This window comes from Chenopodium album, chromosome 22 (genome assembly GCF_948465745.1).
Source record: "Chenopodium album chromosome 22, dcCheAlbu1.1, whole genome shotgun sequence".
Classification (NCBI taxonomy): domain Eukaryota; kingdom Viridiplantae; phylum Streptophyta; class Magnoliopsida; order Caryophyllales; family Amaranthaceae; genus Chenopodium; species Chenopodium album.
In genome coordinates, this window is record NC_137855.1 from 2800555 (window position 1) to 2817613 (window position 17059).

Consider the following 17059-nt stretch of genomic DNA (forward strand, 5'->3'; position numbering starts at 1 on the left):
TGGCCAGAATTATCTATTTATGAAGATAAAAGCATTAAATGTTTTCCAAATGCTATGTAATATTAATAGTGTTGATTATTGATGAAATTCATGACATATATAATATAGCCTAATAAACAAATTGTGGAGGGCATTGTTTGGTAATTTGTTCATTTTATGCATTTATAGTGTTCATTGGTAGATAATTTAATTGGTTATATAATTCAATATGTCATAAAAGTAGGCTTCATTTGTACTTTTTTGAATTTTAGTAGAAGTGACACATGTATAGAATAAATGAAAACCTTTGTTATCCAGAATTATGGGAGATATTTATGGAGAAAAATGCAAATATGGGCTACTATATAGTTATCAAATCTACAAGTACAATTGTTTAGGAGGTTGACACATAAATTATCTTTGCCGTTAAATATGAGAATCTTAGTTTGTAAGTGACTTAGCTAACTAGTTATTGAATAGTGTTCGTCAAATGTAGATATACTAATCAATGAGGTGAGTTTACATAAAAAAAAAAAAAAAAATAAATAAATAAATAAAAAATCTGATTGCAACTATCACAAAAATAGTATGATTATCATATGTTAATTCACAACCTTATCGCCTACTTAAAATCATATTGTGATAATTTTTTTTTTTTTTTTGGTGAAGCCGAGGGGCAAGCCCCAAAAAGAAGGAAAAAACCTTAGAGCAAACTAGAAAGGAAAAAGAACAGGATACTACTAGCTACTACAAATAAAAGCAACTACTCATTATTAGGTTGAACTTGTCTTGGAAAAGCAACACCACGCAAGTCCTCCAATAAAACGGTCCGAAGATCCACCGTGATCGCCTCAAACATCACCAATTTTTATTCCGAGAGAACACCAAAGTTAGCTAACCAATCATCAATTCGGTTAGCTTCTCTGAAACAGTGCTCGATAGTGATTTCCCAACCATTGCGTCTGATTAAGGGTTTGCACTTTTGAATAAGATGAACAAAAGGAGAGTTAGTGGGAGTAGCATCCACCAACGTACGAACCACAACATGAGAATCCACCCTCAATTTTACCTTCCTATGGCCTCTGTTCCATGCTATCGCAAGTCCCCTGAGGACTGCTAAGATCTCGGCTCTAGTACAAGTGCACGATCCACAATTCATGGCAAATGTTTCAAAGGTTTCACCACTTGGCCCACGGATAATACCCCCAGCTCCTGCTGGGCCTGGGTTTCCCTAAGTGCCCCATCTGTATGCAAGTAGACCCATCCTATTGGAGGAGCATCCCATCGAACAAAAATCTCAGCCTTCCTCTTCTTGCTCGATCTTTGATTGACCCCAAAACAGGGTGATTGGAGGACAATTTGGGTTGTTGGTGATTGTTTACATGAGATAAAATATGAGACTTACATTACAAACATGAATAGTTCGTTCTAATATATCAATCAACTTAACATAACACATAACACATCACACGTCATATATCAATCAACACACATACATGTGAATAGTAACAATGAATAGCACTATTGTCAAATCAATCATCATATTATATACTCCCTCCGTCCCCTTTTGATAGTCCCTTATGTGCATTTTTTATGGGAATAATAAACACAAATAAAAATAGTAAAAAGTACATTGAAATAGTAAATTGACATTGGGTATGCAAAAAAGTAGAGAGAGAAATTAATAAAAATACATGGGAAAACAAAAATTTACATGGGAAAGTTAAATTTGCACAAATATTGTTGCAGATTAGAGAGAATTTTGGTAAAAAAATTAATTTTAATGGTTGTTGGAAAAAGCAAATGGGGTGAACATTTTGGGACTAAAATTTGCCCATAAGGGGCTATCAAAAGGGGACGGAGGGAGTAATGTGTTAATTTCCATTACTATTGTCAAATCACATCACTATTATGGTTGCATCACATCACATCACTATTTTACACATATTACATGTTTACATCACTTATATAGCATAATTATACTTTTATGACATCATTAATGTCAAGTCATGGCATATTAGGACATCACATCATTAAAAATTTATGACATAATATGACATCATTATAGTCAAGTCACATCACTTCATATATACTTTCATAACATCATTATAGTTAAGTCACATCACTTCAATATACTTATATGACATCATTATAAATATATGACATCATTACAGTCAAGTCACATCACACTATTACACTTATATGACATCACTATATTTCATGAAAAATGGAGTCAGAACTCATTCTTGGTACTTTATGGATATCTTTATATGTGTCTTATGGTTTCAAACCTCCTTATATGACCTCAGGAGTCATCCAATACATTTAGTTCATTTTTTTGAAAAAATGTTAAAAACTAACCTGAAATCGTATATTATAGCCTTCAATTTTGGCCAATTTTCCACTTATTTTGACCCGAAAATAAAAATTGTCGATATGCTCACCCTGGACCCTAATACACCCCGAGAATCTATTAGGGTGGGTGAAACCATCCAATGTGCCTTTAAACGGTCAATTTACGTTACCCATTCGCAACTTGCACTAATTTCGTGAACTTAAGCCTACCACAGACATTTATGACAACATATAATGGTCATATATGGTTCCAAACGACATTATATGTCCCTCAGATGTATCCCCTAAGATCTCAACACTTTTCGCCACCGGGCTCCGTAACCTCCAAAATTCCTCAAAAGCGTGGATAATAGCCTTCAATTTTGGAAATTTTTGACCTTTTTTCGCCCGGAAATAAAAATTGCCGAGATGTTTACCATGGTCCCTAATCCCCTATGGGAGCCCATTCGGATGGATAAAATCATCCAATATGCCTTTAAACAGTCAATTTACCCGATTACAATTTGCACTGATTTCATAAAATCAAGCTGCACCACGGACATTTATGACAACATATAATGGTCATATATGGTTACAAACGTCATTATATGACCCCGAGATGTATCCCCTATCATCTCAAGACTTTTCGATCCCGGGTCCCGAAACCTCTAAAATTCCTTAAAAAACGTAGATAATAGCCTTCAATTTCGACAATTATTGACTTTTTTTGGGCCGGAAATAAAAATTGTTGAGATGATTAACATGGACCCTAATACCCTCCAGGAGTCCATTTGGGTGGGTGGAACCATCCAATTTAACCATTTTCGTACACGCCTCTTGTATTGGCTATAAGCTTCCACGGGGCCTTTAAGTAACCGAATAATGGCCATATATGGGTCGAAGCAATATTATATAACCCCGTGATGCATCCCGCAGTGTTCTGTGAATTTCCGACACCAGGTTCGAACATTTTCTAAATTACTCCGATCTCGTGTATTATAGCCTTTATATTTGACTTCCGTATGTATATAATTTTTTCACCCAGCGAGATTATGCATCCAAGTACTTCCATGGGTTCCCAAAAGGGTATTGGGAGTCATACATAGTGCCTGAAATCATCTCATTCATTTTTAATCATCATGTCTTAAGGGCCTTGGGAGTAGTAACTACTGCCCAAAACCAAGTATGCTTTGTCTTTGGGTGTACATGTCTTGTGCACATCTCGCACGGCCCCTTGTACCATCCAACATCCCAACACTTGGGATTTGTGACTTGTCTGAATCCCGTACTAAGCATTTTTTAGCATACGAGATGCATCGATAACCTCAGTTACCAAAATATAGGTGTTTTTAAGGAATAGGGTTTTGGGGGGGGGGGGGAACAAATCGAAGCGACATAGGGCTGAATCTCAATGGATCGTGACAGCAAGGCCACTCTGCCACTTATAATACCCCGTCGCGTATTTAAGTCGTATGTAAAGGATTCAACCCGCCGCTTGGTAGAAATTGCACTTCAAGACGGCTCTCACTGTGCATCCATTCCGCGAGCATAAATTAGCCTACGACACGTGCCCTTGGGGGCCGAAACCCCTACTGTAGGACGACATCGGGCGGCGGGCGCACACGTCGCTTCTGGCCCGGATTCTGACTTAAAGGCGTTCGGTCATAATCCAGCATACGGTAGCTTCGTGCCACTGGCTTTTCAACCAAGCACAATGACCAATTGTGTGAATCAACGGTTCCTTTCGTACGAGGTTAAATTACCATTGCGACACTGTCATTAGTAGGGTAAAACTAACTTGTCTCACAACATTTATACATAAGAAAACAACATTTTTTTTTTTACTTTAAACTTTTTACTAACATTTATTTATACATAAAAATCACAACATTTTTTATTTTTACTTTAAACTTTCTTAACAAACTTTTAAAAAATCCAAATCTCCCTCCACTTCAAGTCTCCAACCAACAATTATTATCTTCTCATCTTCCATTAAAAGTACACTTATTAAAAGTTCCAATTCTTTTTATAAAGATCAAAACTCTGAAAAAATTAAATTAAATTCATGGCGCTTAATTGAAAATTTGTACCAAAATTTCAAACCAATTACAAATCTAAAACTTAAATTTTGTACCTTAAAAATCACAGCGCGCATTCTTTCCTTCAATCTCAACCGTCAATTACTTCCCAAATTTTCACACGCAACCAAATCAACGGTGATCTATTAAGATAACTTTTAACTCTAATTTTCCTTTTTTTATTAGATTCTTTCTCTCTCTATCTCTTGCTTACTTAACTTTCTTTACCTTTTTTATTTTTTCTTCACTTTCTCTCTCTTCGACATTTTCTCTCTCCTCTTCTTTGTCGTCGAAAACTCCCTCCTTTTTCGATCTCGATTTTCAGTCCTCTAAATTCTCAACTTTTCAACTTAATACATAAATTATATTTCAAATTTCAACTGAAATCTGGAAATTGAGCTTGGTTTTGGTACTTTATCAGTTGAATTTGTTGTGTAATTTGAAGTCTTGGAGTTAGGGATTGGGCGAAATTAGCTCAATTTGTTGCTGGTTTTTGGTTGAATTTGATGGAATTGATCAATTTTGATGTTATTTTGTGGAGAGGAAAGGTTTTTATGGTAGCTCGGTGAATTCCAGGATTTGTTAGTTTGAGGAATTTGCATGGTGTTTGTGAGATTCTGTAGTTTTTTTTCAGTTACTGGAGTTAGGGTTTCGGTGAATTAGCTTAGTTAATTGTTCAATTTATCGGGTTTTATCGGTGTTGAAGTTTTAGCTTAATTTAGCTAATTCTAGGGTTTTGCTGAATTTGGAGAATTTTCAAGTGAATTGATGGTTTTTCGAGGATTCGGTTACTTGAAGTTGATGAATTAGGGTTTTTGAAGTGGTTGAAGAAGAGTTAAAATGTTTTATTCGCAGTTTATATTGGCCAAGAAAGGGCCTTTGGGGACTATATGGATTGCAGCTCATCTGGAACGAAAGCTTCGGAAGAATCAAGTTGCTGATACTGATATTGGCGTCTCTGTTGGTCAGTTCAATATATTATTTTATCAGTTTGTTTCTAATTTAAAAGTTTGATTGTTTATGTTCGTTATATTTGGTAGTTATATGAATTTTATGGTATATTATATGCTAGTAATTGATATTTTATGTTAGTAATTGATAGTATTAATTGTTACCCCCAAAGGAAACATCTTGGCAATGAATTTGATCTATTGAAGTTTGATTAATTTTTTTCCATCTTTACAAAGCTAAATTAGGTTTGAGAATCTGCTGCTTCAATTTGGTCTGATTTTTTTAATAGCGGTTGAATTTATGTAGGATGTTCCATACAAAATAACAGGCTGATAGATTGTGTGTTGTTATTTTCCTAATTTGGTGGGATTTGAAACTGGGGCAGTAATAGTTTGGATGGAGGAGGGTTGGCACGTAAACATAATTTTATGGGAATTATAGACAAAGAAAAAAGCTTCTACTGTTCTAATAAAGGTCTTACCTTGTTTTGTTCTGACATTGATGGTATTCGATTTTAATTAGAGTGAAGAAAAAACCTTTATTGTTCCGTGTAACAATTTTTCAATTTTGAGCCCTATGAAATATGACTATTTATTAGAACTCGCAGATGATCTTATAAGAAGTTTTTTCTTTCTTTTGGTTGAAGCTGTGAAGGATGAGATAAGGTTTTTGGGCTCTCTAAGTGGAGAATTAAGAAGGATATGATTAGGAAGTCTTGTTATTAGAAGAATAATTTGGGGATGGAAATTACCAATCAAGTAAGGAAAGCTTTTTTGAAAATAGGACGTCATGTCTCAACCTTACAATGATAAGAAGGGAATTCAATCCAGTCATGATTGCAATTGGAATGACACTTTGAGGACCGTTATTATAGTCAATGTAGATTGTTTACAGTTGTCACGAGCTGCGCTGCCTGGTTTTGTGGCCACTGTAAGTTCAAAAACCGTTATTAAGTCACCCTGCCATGCCAGGTTGCAGCAGCTGATTCTTGTTTCTTTGATGATAAATATTGCTATATATAATATATTTCAGATGGCTAAAACACCCCTATAACTGTTATGATTTGTACGCCTAAACTTCCTATATCATAGGATGCATAGAGTATTTCAACGCTTTTTAGGCATATTTTTCTTTTTTGTTTTGTTTTGTTCCCCCACCCCTCTTTTTCTGCCGCTTAGATTGTAATAAGTGTCAAGTGTAGTAAAATCCTAAAAAGTGAACCTAAGGTGTGAATCTGGCTGATAATAATTATTTCAGATCTTTAATTGCTACGATCTTTAAGTGAACCTAATTTTTTTGTGATGTTTTGCTTATTTTACCCCCTTTCTCTGGTGTTACAGATTCAATACTGTTCCCAGAAGTACCGATTGCTCTCCGGTTGTCTAGCCATTTGCTGCTTGGTGTTGTTAGGATATATTCAAAGAAAGTCAACTATCTCTTTGACGATTGCAGTGACGCCTTGCTTAAAGTCAAGCAAGCATTTCGCTCTACAGCAGTTGATTTACCTCCTGAACAGTCTAAAGCACCATACCATTCTATTACTTTGCCAGAGACCTTTGATCTTGATGATTTTGAGTTGCCTGACAATGATATATTTCAGGGGTTGGTTTCTATTGTTAATTTGTATTCCATCATTGAATCATCTTCTTGTAGTAGGTTGATACTCTGTCTTTGTTCTTTTGGGGGGATTTTTTGGGGGGAGAGGGGAGTGCGCAAGAAATTAATTTTATAGTGTAATTAGTTGATACTTTGGCCAGCATTTAACAATTAGTCATACTTTACAGCAACTTTGTTGATCATCATGTTAGTACAAGAGAACAAATTACTCTCCAGGACAATATGGAGGGTGTGACTTTTACAACATCACAATTTGGTCCTGATGGTCAGTACCCTTCTCTTGATTTTGAAACTAAATTTCCTTCAGAATATTGTTCTTTTGCACGGTTTTTTTTATTTAATTTTTTTTTAAAAATATTTATTAGCATGTCTTATTTGTCATAATTCATTCAGTTTATCTGTGTTACAGAGCGCTTTGGTGATGGTGATGCATCTCAGATTGGTTTAGACCTTGATGAGGTAATTACATGCTCACCCCTTTATTTGCTTACATTACTAATTTGACTCTGATTTGAAGCTGACTATTAGTTTTTTTTTTTTCAATTAGATACGTTGCTAAACATGAATTTATTGGTTTGAATATAACATATTCATGGCCTTTCAAATATGGCATTGTTTAGTACACTTGGGTTATTGTTGGTTTAGCTGTAGCACTTGTTCTATACTTGCAACCTAAGTTTCACCGTGTTCTTTCTTATTCTCATTAAGAGAGAAGGGCTGAGAAAGGGATATTAGTAAGAGATGACAATTAGCAGAAGAGTGGTTGGTGGGGAGGAGCTACATTTGGCACATGCTAAATTATTTTACAAGTCATATATGGGACTATTATACTATTTGTGTGTATCTATGAGTCCTGAGAATAGGGGAGTAGAGGAAGGGAGTGTAGTAATTGTAAATCAGGATCAATTATTACAAGGAAGAGCATTTTGGAAGGCAGTTGTTGACTTGTTGTTTTCGATTAGGTTGACACTGACAAAGCTATTGAATCTTCTGAAGATGGGAGTTATACTCATTTAGTAAATGCTGACCTGATTAAATATTTAAGTTCTTTGGAATCCTTGCTGTACCTTTAATTTACGAGCACTTGAAATGCAATTGTTCCTGGGTGGAGGGAGAGTGATGCACTTAAGGTACTTGTTCACGGGTAAATTATAGTCAGGAACTGGGAATGAAAAACAGGAATATGCCAGATTCACGAGTCAGGAGTTATGGCTTGTATAGAACAGGTTGGTGGTATTGGTGATTATTTACTTAGTGATGGAAATTAGTTTCAAAAGCATACATTGGATCTTTATATTGTAACGCTAGAGCTTTTAGGATGTATAGGACTTATGGCTTATGGGAATTTCCGTATTAGCTATCATATGCTTGCCTCGATAAAGCCTTTTTGGTCTTTTGTGTACTCTAACTGAGTACTGCTCCACATGCAGGAATTATTTATGGACAAGGGAGATGCTGCAGGAACAAGTGGAATTTTGGTTGAGACAGAGTAAGAGATTCAGTGTGCATTTATGCTATCATCCACTTGCATTAAGATTATGTTGAAAAATAATTTAATAGTCAATTTAATTTTCCTATACTAATGGTAAATGCTGATGATTTTGAAAGCATTTGGAGCTTGGGGTGTGGATAAGTTTATTGTATTAACTTGTGCTTAAGTTGATAATATTGTTTTAGGAGATTATGGAAGTCATATAAGTACACCCAAATTTGTTTCTTCTCTTCTCTTTTCCTTCATTCTATGTTTAAATGATGTTTTCTACCATAGACTCAATGTCATATGCGTCCCAATACAGTGCCACCAAGGGAGTGGGGTGGGTGAGAGTATTAGTATTAATTGTTATTGATATGTTTGTATGCTATTTTTAGTTGCTAGTTTGTTATTGGCAAGAGAGACTTGATTCATGGAAGTCTTCCCCTTTCTGTATGTTGTGTCCCTCTTTGCAGACTGATCTTTTTGCTAATTTACATTCTATATGTTGCTTAGAAATTGTGAGAGTTTCTGACAAAGGCTTTTTATTTTTTAAAATATTTTTTTTCTTAAAATATGGTGGTTTGACCTTTTCTTTAGTTTGCCTAATTTTTATTGTGTCTTTGATTCCAGTGCTGGTCCTCAGGAATCCACAAAAGAATCTTCACCTTTCAAAGATGATGATGAGCATAATGAGGGGATTTCCAATCCTCCATTGGCTTCAAACACTAATAATTTTATTATCCAGGTTAGGTTTCTGCTTCACTCATTCTGTTAGTCTTCTTTAACTCTTTTTTGGTGATTGGAGACCTTTGTAATTGTTTGTCTGGTAAGACAGGATTCCTTTATTGTGTGCTCACATTTTTGCTCATGCAATTATCTGCTGATTTCAATTTATTAAGACGTTTTTAGTCATTCATCTGTAAGTTCAAAAAAAAGTGAATTCCTTTAGATTGCTTATATTGTTAAATATCCAGGCACCTTCAACTCCAGGATTAACAGAAGAGCCAAACTTACCTAGTGCTAAAGAGGAAGTACAGGTCAGTGATGATCATATGGATGAGGATCAGAATCCGTGTGAAGTGGCCGCAAAAGAAACTGTTTCAAGTCCTGTGGAGCCCTCTGATGTTGGTAACACTGAGCTCCATTCTAATGGGGATGTTCTTTCTATGAATGAGCTGGATGATGAAAAAGCAAAAACACTTGGAACTGAAACCATGGAATTCATATCCTCTGGCTTATCTCAACCTGCTACATTAAATAAGCACATAGAGGCAACCAATGGTCAGGATGATGTGGAGAATCAAAGAATCAAAGCTGCTGATGTGGAATCCAGAGGATGCTGTGATGTTGATGAAATAGGTACAATTGCGACTGCTGTGCCAGTGCCCGAAGATGGCTTGGATGTTCAAGGTTGTGAATCCTATGCTGGCTGCAGCAAAACTGATCTTAATGGGATTGACAGTCATCATCCACTACATGATTGTGAAGCTGAAAATAATAAATCATCTGTTGATCCTGCTGTTTTTGGTACTGTGGACGCTGTTACTAGTGGTTCTGAACACCAAAATTTTCTAAACCTGAAAAATGCTGTGGCATCTGAATCCAACATTGATGAAAAGTCATCAGGCTTTGTTACTCCAGTGCTTCAGGCGTGTAGTACCAAAGTGCTTAATGCTTGTGACTCCAAGCTCCCTGGTCAAGAAGATGGGCTGAACTCAGCTGTGATCTCTGAAAGGGAAGACGCAACTGATGTTGCTGGGATTTCTACAACTGACAGAGGTTTGTTAGTCTTGGGTTTTAGTAATTTGTTAGGGACCGTTTATTATAAGTTGATAGCTGATTCATTGGCTCTTCAAAGTTCTTGCCTAACATATTCCATGCAACAGATGTAGAGGAACCAACTTCAAAGGCAGACCAGATAGCTCATGAAGTTACTTGTGCCACTAACAGTAACGTAGGAGAGCAGTCAGACAACCTGATCACAGAAGAAAATCGTATTGAAAAAGAGAATAACTTACATATTTCTGATTTCCCACCTACTGAAGTGTTGCTTTCGATGCCGAATTTGCCTGCTGGTGTATCTGGCAACATTTTTGTTGAATGTACTCCTGGTAATGAATTGTTTGCAAAGGATGATGATGTTATTGATGAAAACGTCTTATCTGGGAGGAAAAGAAGTTTTGCTGAGAGTACTTTGACAATACAGAGCCTTAATTCAGTTGAGTCTTTTGGTGGAGCTCAGTCAAAAGGAACTGTGGAATCAGTTCCTGATGACAATGACCTTTTATCTTCAATATTAGGTATTGAACTTTTGTCCTTGGAAATCTATTGATGACTAGCACTTACCTTGTGGACTATTTTTGTGATTGTAATACTTGCCATTAACTTCTTCACTCGAGATTTTTACTGGCTGATCTGAGTGTTCATTTTTTTTTGTTGTGAAATTTTTCTCACAGTAGGTAGAAGGTCTACAACATTCAAAATGAAGCCTACTCCACCCATTCCTGGTACAGTTCAGGCAAAGCGCCAGCGGACTGCAGCCCGCTCTCTTACTCACAAGCGGAAAGTGCTTGTGGATGATTCTACTGTACTGCACGGCGAGTAAGTTTCGGTTTTCTGGCATGTTTTTGTGCTTGCTTGATATTGGTTTTTTTCTTTGAGATTCATCTATACCCAGATAAATGTTAGACTGTAGAAGTGTTTATTGGGATAAAATTTCTTCAAACCTAAAGTAGATAAATATTTAGGAGTTCCATAATGTGATTTCTGGCTTTTGTCATATGCCGTCTTTCTGTAGTGTTATCTGCTGTTAGTTGGCTTTAATTTGTGGGATTGTACTGTAATTTGTATCAACTCATTCCTAGGATTTCTTTGGAGCATAATAGTGTGCATATTTTTACTTTGGGAATGTGTTTTATGGGTTTACTTTGACACTAGGCTTTACTATGTTTGTTGGTCTTCTATGTATAGTTAAGGCTGTCATCTGTCTTCCATTTCTTGTTAGGGTAATGCCTTTTATATTTCACGTTTAAAGTTCTGAACACTCATTGCTATTTGCTCAGCACAATAAGGCAGCAACTAACAGATACTGAAGATATACGCCGTGTGAGGAAGAAGGCTCCGTGTACGAAACTTGAAGTTTGGATGCTTCAGAAACAGTTTTTAGAGGACGAGGTTTTCACTGAACCTGTATTTACAGGTAAATAATAAGATAACAATATTTTGTTGCTCTATAATGAAAGTATGGGTTGGATTGTTGAACTTATTGCTATCATTTGTGTGATCTAAGAATTATTATGCAGAATTGCATCAGTAGATAGTTTTGTGCTCTGTTGAACTTATTTTTGCTTTGTTGAGCCTTGAACCTTTTCGCGATTATGTTGGGAAATTGGGAAGTGTGAATTTTTCCCACAAAGAGGAAGTAACTTACTCTACCCTTGGAATTTGGAACTGTTGCAGGGAAACAATACATCATGTGACCAAACTGTGAAAATTTAACTTGTCACATAGCTTAAATATTACCTGTCAGAAACATGTCATTGTAGGGGAGTAAGGGGATATCTGCAATTTGCACTGCCACCTAAGGTCTAATATTATGATTAAGTTGTGTTGGTCTCTCTTGCCTTTTCCTCTTCTATTTTTTCTGTGTTGATGCTGTTAGCTGGCATGGGGAAATTGTTTAACATGGTACTGTAGGTGTGTGACAGTATTTGTACCCTTCTTTAATGCTTATAGATTCTGATTATTATATGGTTCTTATCTCTTTGTATGCGATTCCTCTTGCAATGCTTGTAGGCTTATAGTTAATATAGTTTACGTCTATGTTAGTGAATGATTGACAATTTGGGACTACTTTTTTCTGTGAACACGTGGTATCTGCCTGTTTCTTTCTTGTAATAGATCAAGATCAATTTTGTTTTTGAAGTTTGGTAGTTTCTAGCCCACGCTTCAATTTATACTGCACCCAATTCTGGTAGAAACTATCTGTTGGTTTATGGGCTAAGTCTCCATGAAGAGATTGCTTAATATGTCTGGTTGTTTGTTTTGCTTCAGGAATGTTCCCTGTATTGAGATCATTGGATGATGAGGCAATTGATCTGAATGGAATCACAATTTATCGTGATGAAGGAATCAAAGGAGCAAATGAGGCAGACATCAGTAGTAAGTCAGCGCGTGGTGAGGAAACTGAAGATTTGGGAACTGTTGTACCCTCTAATGCTGACATCTCAAGGTCAAAACTCGATGAGGAAACCGAGTCTATGGGGACTCTTGTTCCATCTATTGCTGCAGGTGAGGGTAGCGGGATTCTGTTGGAGACTCCACGTGAACAAGAATCGGCATCCGTTGTAGATGGTAGTACTATGCTTAAGGAGCTAGAGATTGTAGATAGTGAGGTCACAAAACAGATGTCTCCGCATGATGTTTCTGTAGAAAAGGACGATATGAAGGTTGATGATTTGAGATCTCCTGTTGGTGGTGAAGCAATTCATTCTGTTACTTTAGGAGCTGAGCCAGTATCTGCTCCTGATATTAATTGTAAATCAACAGATGATACTATAGATTTTTCATCATCGCTAAATAAATCCAGTGATGTCATTATTCCTATGCATATTGATGCATCAGGCGAAGTACGCGATCAGAGGTCTGTTGCAGACTGTACAATTGGAGATGCTTCTACAGCAGAGGGAGTTTCTGGATCAGGTTTACGAGATTTAGGGGTAGATGTTGGTGTCTCTGGGAATGTTGATTTAGACGAGAGCTCAGTCGGTGAACATTTGATGGAAAAAAGGGAAGGTGTTGATTCTAGTATAGAGATGAGGGATTTCCAGGATACTTGCTCTTTGACTGTTCAAAATTCCATTGTTTCCGAGTCTTTAGCCCATGAAGACACGGCTTGCCTGACTTTGGACCAAGCTGTTGACAATTGTCATCCAGATGAACTTGGGACTATAAACAAGAATGATACTTCTGGTTCAGGTCTAAAAGTTGATGGTAGTTGCCTATCTTCTAATATTATTTGTGAGGATGTGAAAGTGGATTTATCACATTCAGTGGAAGCTGATTTAAGTTCTCGAGTCACAACATCAAATGAGAGGGAGGGCCTACAATATTGGGAAGCTGACCCAAATATAGTCACCGACTCTACTTCCATTCCTTCTGAGTATATTGACACCGGAAACAATGCTGTAAGTGTTTTTTAACTCAACTTTTATACTTAATTTGGAGAAGTTGAATGCAGGTTTTTTGTTTATTTTAGTGGACATAGGAATTGGATTGGGGGTTCATCATCTGATGGTATCTATTTATCACTTTATTTTGTACTCTAAATGATCTGTTTTCAGGGTACTTTTCCCTTTCTTGCTGCTGTTTGTTATGCTGTCCTAATGAATGTGCAGGGACATTCAACTTAAGTCATGATTGAATGCATTTTTAATATGTCATTTGTGATTATTCATGAATTCAAAGTCAGTGTTTTGCTTCAATTCTTGTTTGGTTTTTAAGAAAATTTGTGGTGATTAAGAATCAAACAATAAAATTAGTATGATGGGATGTGTTTTCATATAAAAAATCTATCAAAATAGGGTAGTTTATATATATCTTCTTTTGTTTGTTTTTTAATTTCTGCTTTGAAATTGTGTTGCTAGTCTACTGTCTAGTGTCTACATCAGAAGATTAAAAAGCCATGGCAAGGGAAATAATTGGAATTTAGTTGCGTAGTTTGTGCATGTGTCGACAGCTAGTTGAGCTTAATAGCAACAAGGTCTATTTAGGTAGCACTTGATGCATGGTCGGTTTGTTAAAAACTATGTATGATATAAAAAAAACCCTTAAATGCACTTTGGATTTTATTGCAATTACTTGGCCAATTGTATAGCATTGTTTTTAAATAGATGTATTATTTAAAGGCAAATTGGCCTTAACACCCTGAACTTTGTCTAGTAACTAGAACACTACCAACTATTAATTGGGGTGCAACGCGTGCCATCAACTACCCTTTAATTACTAGAATTGTCTCGGTGTGAGTGCCCAAAAATACCCAGTAGTGGCATGGATTGCACTCAAATAAATATTGGTGGTGTACTAACTACTAGTCAAATTTCGGGGCGTTGGTTGCACCTAAGATATAATTCAGGGTGTCGAACCAATTTTGCCTAATTTAATATGCAGCAAATATGTTTAACGGACAACATGTTTGTATCTTGCTTTTGTATATATAAAAGATTAGTGAATTTGGATTACCTATTACCTATGCATAAAATCATTATCTATTTGAAACAGGGTACTTACTACCTAGATGTTATATGCCCATGTGAAGTTCCTTTTTATATTTTACTTTTTTTTTCTTTTAAGGAGTTACTGAGATTATTTTTATGTTTGCCTTTGTGATGCAGGAGTTTGGGATGGATGCCATTGAGCATGATACAGGTTGGATGTTCTTTTCTTGTATTTTAGTTAGTTTATCTTAACCATAATTGTAAATGGCTGTTTTTATGTTTACATTTATTGTGATATGTATACAAGCAGATGTGATATCTTACATTTTGGATTTAAGGTTGGTGTGCAGCTGAGCTTCATAAAGCCTGCCTTTGGTGGTTGTTAATGTTTAATTATAGTTGGCCCTAACTAGCTTCTTTTCTTATTTTTTTTTTCTTATTTATTATTTTTTTAATGTTAAACTCCATACCACAACCCGAAATCACTTTGGGATTATGTCTTCGTTGTTATTGTTGTTCAAATCTATATTCCAACCATTGTTGGCGCTAAACAGAGTTTATAGCTAAATATAATGATCTAATTTGCTCTTGGCCAAGCAGACTTCTTGAATGTTGATGATGACGATGTTGCTGAAGACTATGAAAGTGATATGCCTAATCCAGAAGAGAAACGCATTCTAGACAACAGTGGCTGGTCTTCTCGTACCAGGTGTGTGTTAATTTTTTAATTTTATTTTATAAATATAAAATGTGACATGGGGTGGGTGAGTGGGTGTTTTTGCTGTGATGCTCAACTTATTGAATTTAGCAAAACATATAAGCTACTTGGTCTAAAGACGACAGCAATTTTAGCTTGATTCAGGTCTTAACTCAAAAGCTGAGTTGGGCGGAAATTAAATGGATATTGACATTGACTATGCTACCACCTGAACTCTAAAAGTCTTTTTTTTATTACCCTGGTATGTTTAACTCTGTTGTGTTATGTTTTGTTTTGTCAGAGCTGTTGCCAACTATCTTCAAGGCTTGTTTGAAAAGGAATCTTTTCAAGCCAAGAAGGCTATCTCATTGGACAGCCTGTTGGTTGGGAAAACTCGTAAAGAAGCATCAAGAATGTTTTTTGAGACACTGGTACGTCGACTATCTTATAATAAGACTGAAGGGAGATAAAACTCTGTTAGTAAGAAACGATCAAACTATTTGAATTGATTTTATGCGATGAAAATGAATGCTTTTGGCAATGTTTTACAGGTCCTCAAAACTAAGGATTACGTACAAGCAGAGCAGGAGACTGCTTTCTGCGACATTAAAATAAATCCTAGAGGAAAGCTCCTGAAATCAGAATTCTGATCCCAAACACACAGGAAGGTAGATTGGTGAATAACCGTGTAGTTCTAGTTAGTTGACGTAGCTTAGATTTTGGGGCCATGGATCTCCCATAATTTATTCTTTGTCTAAGTTATGCTTTTTTACTTTAATATTTTTGGGTGATTAGTAGGTTAACAAGGAGGCTGAGGGCTGGGAAATTGTAAGGTTTTTAGCACATGTATCATGGGTAGGCATTGTAGAATGTCTTGTAATGTTAATCCTGCAATAATATTTGTATATATGATATATATGTAAAATCGATAATCATGCAATTTGAGATACTTAATTGATAAACTAGTAGTTGTCCAGATTTCCGTAAATGACTGCGTTTCACGACTGCTTATTTACGCCATCTTCTGAGGACATAAGAACTCTCTTCAGGGTTGATACTGCACTAGTGTTTATATCCTTATGACAGCAATTATAATGTAGATGATTTTACAAAACCATGGAAGTTTTATACCGAAGCAACTTTCATAGGCTCTTTAATATTTTTGGGTATAGCTTGAAATATAAAGCTGTCAATTCGGGTAGTCAAGTTGGGTTTGGGTCGGGTCAAATTAGGTCTCGGGTTAAATCAGGATCAAGTTATGTCAGGTCAATCTAGCTTTAGATAAGATTCAGGTTCAGGTCAATTTCAGTTCAAGTTATAACGTGTCGTTCACCATTTCGGATATAGGTCGGGTTCAATTCGAGTTAAAATCAGATCGAGTTTAATTTCAGGTTCAGGTTGTGTTGAGTCGGGTTTGGATGGGTTAACAAGATGGTACATTCGGGTTCGGGTTAGTGTTGAGTCGGGTTTTTGTTCAAGCTCAATTTTAATAAATATCGATGTGGGCAAGTTGAACTATAAAATTACGCCTTCCATAAATTAAACCTATATACGAGTAATAGAGAACAAAAGGTATATAAGTTGAACAAAAGATTTTATTAAATCTTTTTTTGGAAAGGAAAGATTTTATTAAATCGGATTAAGGGTTCACAGAATTATGCCAGTATATAAGCTGAATAAAAGGTATAATAAAATTTTACTAAACCTTCCATGA

The 17059-nt window shown here is 36.0% G+C and overlaps 1 protein-coding gene across 1 annotated transcript; it reads left to right on the forward strand.

Annotated features, from left to right (window-relative positions):
• The first annotated feature begins 4615 nt into the window (after positions 1–4615).
• On the forward strand, positions 4616–16307 carry LOC145604626 (sister chromatid cohesion 1 protein 4-like). Its single transcript, XM_081660528.1, has 15 exons — positions 4616–5355; positions 6683–6944; positions 7127–7224; positions 7369–7418; positions 8390–8448; positions 9064–9178; positions 9408–10212; positions 10320–10733; positions 10890–11034; positions 11496–11632; positions 12487–13619; positions 14826–14859; positions 15249–15357; positions 15647–15776; positions 15897–16307. The coding sequence occupies exons 1-15, from the start codon at positions 5232–5234 to the stop codon at positions 15993–15995; spliced, it is 3714 nt and encodes a 1237-aa protein (XP_081516654.1). The 5' UTR covers positions 4616–5231; the 3' UTR covers positions 15996–16307.
• Positions 16308–17059: the final 752 nt, after the last annotated feature.

Bases quoted from the DNA above. Each gene is read 5' to 3' on its own strand.
- LOC145604626 (XM_081660528.1), top strand. From the start codon at position 5,232: ATGTTTTATTCGCAGTTTATATTGGCCAAGAAAGGGCCTTTGGGGACT. The intron at 8,449-9,063 runs GTAAGAGATTCA...CTTTGATTCCAG, and splicing joins GGAATTTTGGTTGAGACAGA to TGCTGGTCCTCAGGAATCCA. The intron at 15,777-15,896 runs GTACGTCGACTA...AATGTTTTACAG, and splicing joins GAATGTTTTTTGAGACACTG to GTCCTCAAAACTAAGGATTA.